Source organism: Mesitornis unicolor, unplaced genomic scaffold, assembly GCF_000695765.1.
Source record: "Mesitornis unicolor isolate BGI_N332 unplaced genomic scaffold, ASM69576v1 scaffold45291, whole genome shotgun sequence".
In the NCBI taxonomy this organism is placed as follows: domain Eukaryota; kingdom Metazoa; phylum Chordata; class Aves; order Mesitornithiformes; family Mesitornithidae; genus Mesitornis; species Mesitornis unicolor.
The window spans coordinates 15,927-21,410 of NW_010165503.1; the positions used below are offsets into that span (position 1 = coordinate 15,927).

The 5,484-nt window shown below is 40.1% G+C and overlaps 1 protein-coding gene across 1 annotated transcript; it reads right to left on the minus strand.

Annotated features, from left to right (window-relative positions):
* Positions 1-407: 407 nt before the first annotated feature.
* Positions 408-4,225, minus strand: IFNG (interferon, gamma). The gene is made up of 4 exons (XM_010194623.1): positions 3,988-4,225; positions 1,983-2,051; positions 1,439-1,618; positions 408-563 (listed from the first exon to the last, which is right to left on the minus strand). The coding sequence occupies exons 1-4, from the start codon at positions 4,108-4,110 to the stop codon at positions 447-449; spliced, it is 489 nt and encodes a 162-aa protein (XP_010192925.1). The 5' UTR covers positions 4,111-4,225; the 3' UTR covers positions 408-446.
* Between the last annotated feature and the right edge of the window lie 1,259 nt (positions 4,226-5,484).

The window sequence follows — 5,484 nt, forward strand, 5'->3', positions numbered from 1 at the left end:
AGATACGTTTTCCTGAGTACAGAAACTTCCCCATATTGGTGCCTGCATCTCCATGCCAAATAGATGAATGATGAGATTAATCTTAAAACATACCCCTCTCAAGACAGCACCAGATGGAAAGCTGGGTACAGAAATCATTTCGGGATTTCCATATGGAAACTGGGTAAACATTGCCTCATTCTGTATTTTAAGGTCAACAAACATATAACAGACAGACAGGATTTTAAGACAAAGTTATTTATTATAAAGTAGTAGGAGGTATAAATACTTTGATTGGTGTTTCTTTATAAATAATTATTTCAAATACTTAAATATTAATAAATAAAAGTATAAAAATAATAAAGAATTCTATTGAAAATAAACCTCAATAAAAAGACTGACATTAAAAAATGTGCATCATAAGAAAATTTGCACAATAACTAAGTACAAAAGGTCATATGATGTCATTAACATTTGCATGTCCTCTGGCTCCTTTTCCTTTTGAGAGTTGAAGTCTCCACCAGTAGTCGTAAGACACTGAACAGCTCATTCACAGCTTTCCGTTGTATTTTCAAGTCACTCATCTGTTATAAGTAAGAAACAAAAGAGCTATAATTATTTCCTGATCGCATCCTACAAGCTACAGTGCCACCAGGGTAAACTAGATGAACATCCACAGTTTCCAATTACTCTACTGCCTAAAGCCTACAAGAAACACCCACTTTGTCACAGATTTTTGTTCTCCACTTTCTGTGCTACGTTGAAACATGCCACAGACCAACCATATTCTGTGAAATGAGGCTACTCTGTAGTTAATACAATAATATATGAGTTATGCACAAGCACCTAACTCCACCAGTGTGTTGGCTGCAGACCGCTGCAGAGGTCAGTGGATCATGCCATCAACATCCGCTTGATACACCAAATACTCCCAAAGCCTGTGGAGCCATGCTGTAGCCAGGCAGAACTTTCCCACTCAATTTCCAAGCCACAAACAGCCATGTCAGTGGCAGGGGGGCACTGCTGGCACCTCTGTGTCAGACTCCATCAAGACTTGGGGCAGACGGCCCCCACACTGACACCCCACACAGCAGACCCACAGCAGGCCCTGCAGCTGGAAACATTAGGTTTTCCAGTGTGAGCTGAGCCAGATGGGGGTTACCAGATGGGTTACTGAAGCAGCATTGTCTTGAGTCACACTCAAATCTCAACTGGCAGCACTGCTGGCACCTCTGTGTCAGACTCCATCAAGACTTGGGGCAGACGGCCCCCACACTGACACCCCACACAGCAGACCCACAGCAGGCCCTGCAGCTGGAAACATTAGGTTTTCCAGTGTGAGCTGAGCCAGATGGGGGTTACCAGATGGGTTACTGAAGCAGCATTGTCTTGAGTCACACTCAAATCTCAACTGGAAAATACAATGTCATGAGCCTTGGAGGCAGAGGGAGAGCCTTACCTGAAGCTTTGTGAGTTCCATGAGGTCTTTCATCTTCTTTAAGCCATCGGGATATCTGGCTTTCAGAGTATAAAGCTCCTCAACTATGCGCTTGACGTGCACCTTTGACTTGTCAGTTTTTTCAAGCATTTCCAAGTACATGGAAACAATCTGGCTCAGGATGATCCTTTTTTCATTTCTCTGTTGAAAAATACAGCCAGGAAGAAAGATCTGTGAGTGCTCATCAGTAGGAAAACTAATTAAGCTTAAATGCAGCACGCAAGGTTGCTCACTGCACCTTGAAACAGTATGGTAAAGAAGATGCTACAACTCATCTCCTGGACTTGGCTGTACCTTAGGATCAGTTCACGGTGCAGTACAAAGCAACTTAATCCTTATGGGAATCATTTTTATGGTGATTGCTTTCTCATTTCTGAGCTACTGAAACAGTCTCTGCTTGTGTTCATTCTACCCCGGCTGGTTATGCTGACCCTGGGAGCTGCTTTGTAACAAAAGTGCCCTGCAAAGCGCATGAGATGCTTTGTCATATCTGGTTCTGACTCACCTCTGTCCAGTTTGTCAGTTTCTCTGTAAAAATAGGTCCCCCATCAGCTACATCAGAATGACTTGAGTTCTGCAACAAAGAACAAGCATATCTATTATCCAAATAATACTTATCATGAGACAAATTTGCATTCTCTATCCAAATAAGCAGTAAAAACCAGAGAGATGTGATTTTTGCACCACTGGCCTATAGTTATTACAATGCTTTCACTTCTCTGAGCATCAAATCACGCTAGATGACTGTCTAGTACCAGAAATGACATTAGGCTGCTTTTGGTCTTCTGTTACAACTCAGCTGAATAGAGACATTTAGCACCATCTATTTTACCAAACTCTCCTTGCAAGTTTTGGTATTGGCAGTTGTAAACTAAACTTCATAAGCATAACAACTGGCTAGAAAATTGTCAGATCTGATCTTGGCACGCTTACTGGTAAGTCAGAGTCCAGCCATATGTAGTCTGTGGCCTTGAATTTTTCCAGTTTTAGAAAATTCACATATGGAACAAGAACTTTACTATGAAACTACAGTTTGTAAAACTGGAGAATAACCCAGTAGCCCACAGTCAGGTGTGGGGATATACAAGGCCAGTGGGCTACTGAGAGGCTCTCAAGGACACAACAGGTGTTAGCCCACACACTGTGGCAGATTCTAGGAAACAAAGAGCAATACAATACTCCAACCAAGGAAAGGTAAACTGAATCATTTCCTCTTCTGTGTGTGTCTTTTTTTTTCTTTTTGTATACAACAGTCACTGTTTCCTTTTTTGTCTGCTCAGTAATTTAAATACAGTGAGTACAAAGGGAAAGCTTGCAGACTGACAGAAACCTCGTAGGCTGATTGGCTCCCCATGCTGAGCGCATTGCCAAACCTTGTTTTGCTGTTCTTCTGAAAGCTGGGGAGCACCTGCTGTGGAGCGGAGCTTTTAATGTCAGTGCAAGAAATTCATCACAGCTCAGGATTTCTCCCACAGAGCAATATATTTTCTAGTGAGAATCCCTCTGTTCTATGCCAATAACAAATTTAAGATATAATGCCAAATTTACAGCTGGTTTCCTATCAACCTGCATACACTGAAGTATCACACTAGGCTTTTTTGTGTGATACTTCAGGGTGATTTTTTGACTACTAAATTTCAACTTCTATATGCACAAAATTCTGACAAAATCAGAGCTGTAAATAGGAGAAGACTCTTGCAGTTCCTTTCATGCATTTAAGGAAAGAGAATAAAAGCTATTACATAGAAGTAACTATTGTAGATCTGTTATCTCTATGACTAATTCCAGCTAAAGTCAATTGAGAACTACTTAAATGCCTCCTAGATGATGGTAGGTGAATTAAAATTATCGAGTTCTGTCTGAAAAGAAGTAATATCATGCTGGATAACATTCCCATGCTGGATCATAGTCACAGATATGGAAGCAGAATGACCGGATGATGCAAAAGAATGAGCAACAGGAATCACGCTTTGTGCAACACAGTACTACTACTACTACTACTACTACAACTACTACTACTACTACTACTACTAAGTATCAGATGCAGTTGTTAAAGCTAAAGTTCTTCTCTGTTTTCTTTATGTTGTTAACTAATACTAAGTTCCCCATTAATATTACAAACTTAACACTAAAAAAGTGTCAGTAAAAAGCATCTGAATGGAATTGAATCAAGTTTCATTCATCATAAATTGCACTGAGATTTCTTGTTATAAAATATACCATGTAATCAAAGGCTGAATGGAGCTAGGAGAAGCTCCTGTGAAAGGAAGAGTGTCCCTGAAATAAATGCAAACTTCTACAGTAACTATGACTATTGAAAAACTGAAGCATGTTAGTGAAAGACATTAACAAAACCAAATAAATCGTCCATATTTCTGTTTAAAAAAGGAGTAATAAAAAAATCTGTTCCAAGCTTACCCTCTATCGGTACTCACTGAGTGCTCAAGTCTGGACTATGTCTAAAGCACAAGCAGAAGGAGAAGAGAAATGCAGAAGATCACCATACTTACAAAGTCAGCTTTCAGTTGGTCTATATCATTTTGAAGTTGAACAAGGTTTAAGCTATTTCCAAAACGTCCAAAAAAAATCATGATGACAGACAGAATAATAAAGGTGTAGGTCTGGCAAGTCATTTTCTTGGCAATGGTTCAGTTAAAATGCTCAGATAAGTTCTGGGAGATGTCAGTTGTAAGAGCAGTGAGCTTCAACTTCTAATAGTTAAATTTTCTATTAGAAGAAAGTAGACGAGTGAACTTCATCTGCCTGTCAGTGGTATTTATACCTGGTCTTGAAATTTTTTATTTCGTCATCACAGGCTGTGTATATTTAGACAAGATAGTGTTAGATAAGAACCCTTCGGTTTTGGCTAATCAAGGGAATCCCTCGAAAGCATTTTTCTTAAAGCATGGTCCTGGAAAAATTTTCAGTGGTTCGTCAATGGGTAACATTTACGTGGCAGATTCTGAAGTTTCTGTTACACGTGGTTGGGAGAAAAGGAGGAAATTATGATACCAGTTGAGGAGTATGCATTGTGGCTCAGGCATATTCTTACACCCTATCTGAAAAAAATCATATTGTGTGGTTAAGGGGTCAGTATAGAAGTCAACTCATTTACGGTGTTCTTTTAAGGTAACCACTGAGATTGCCATGGTATTCTTCAGAGTCACTTAGAGATTTAAACATTCTCCCCACTGCTGTCCTTTTGTGAAACACTATCTGCATTCTTTCCGTGGTTGAAAGTGGGTTTCTTCTGCTTTATCATTCCTCACCTCCCAATTCAAAATAGACTCGGGGAAAATGAGGTTCCAGCATGGATGCAACGATACATCATATTAAATTTTTCTATGATTGTCTACTATCTGTAAGAGTGGAGCATTTAGTACTAAAGATGCTCACTTCTGCTTGGCAACAATTAAAGTTCCCCACCTGCCCATTCATTTGCACTTATGTGTGTAGAATATGAAAACAGAAAGACATGGATGAAAAAAAAGCCCAGTTGAGAAAGATAGACAAGATGTTCTCCAAGTGCATACAGACCCCTGAAAAAACTGTATTGAGGATAGCTGGGGAAAAAGTTTTTGTATAGGAACTGAACTCTGCTTTGATGGGTATTGTGGGAAAAGAGCTTACTGTGAAGAGTCCTATGAAAAAAATCAGAGTAATTTTAGGCTTTAGTATATGAATGCAAGTTAGGCAGGAGTCTATATGGGAAAGAGAGAAGGAGCCCATAGAGGAAAAGAGAGAGGATCAGGAAGAGGGCACCTGTGGGCTCAGTTCACACAGGCTGCAGTGGCAGAGGCCTGTAGCCCATCATAAACAGATTAAAATGAGATTGGCCCCCAACAGGTACAATTTCAGCTCTTCAGCACAGCCCCAGATGGCTCATTGGGTGTTCCTTGCAAGAAACTGACTCCTTCCCCAGCAGCACCTTCTATCTCAACAGTTGACGGCTAATATCATCCAACATTTTTCATCTGCAGCTTGAAAGAGGAATAGATTCAGCCTAC

What these genes read in the sequence shown, in the direction of transcription:
- IFNG (XM_010194623.1), bottom strand. Translation starts at nt 4,110, where the DNA reads ATGACTTGCCAGACCTACACCTTTATTATTCTGTCTGTCATCATGATT. An exon ending in ACCAACTGAAAGCTGACTTT is followed by an intron (nt 2,052 to 3,987) that starts GTAAGTATGGTG and finishes TCTTTGTTGCAG; the next exon opens with AACTCAAGTCATTCTGATGT. An exon ending in TGGAACTCACAAAGCTTCAG is followed by an intron (nt 564 to 1,438) that starts GTAAGGCTCTCC and finishes TACTTATAACAG; the next exon opens with ATGAGTGACTTGAAAATACA.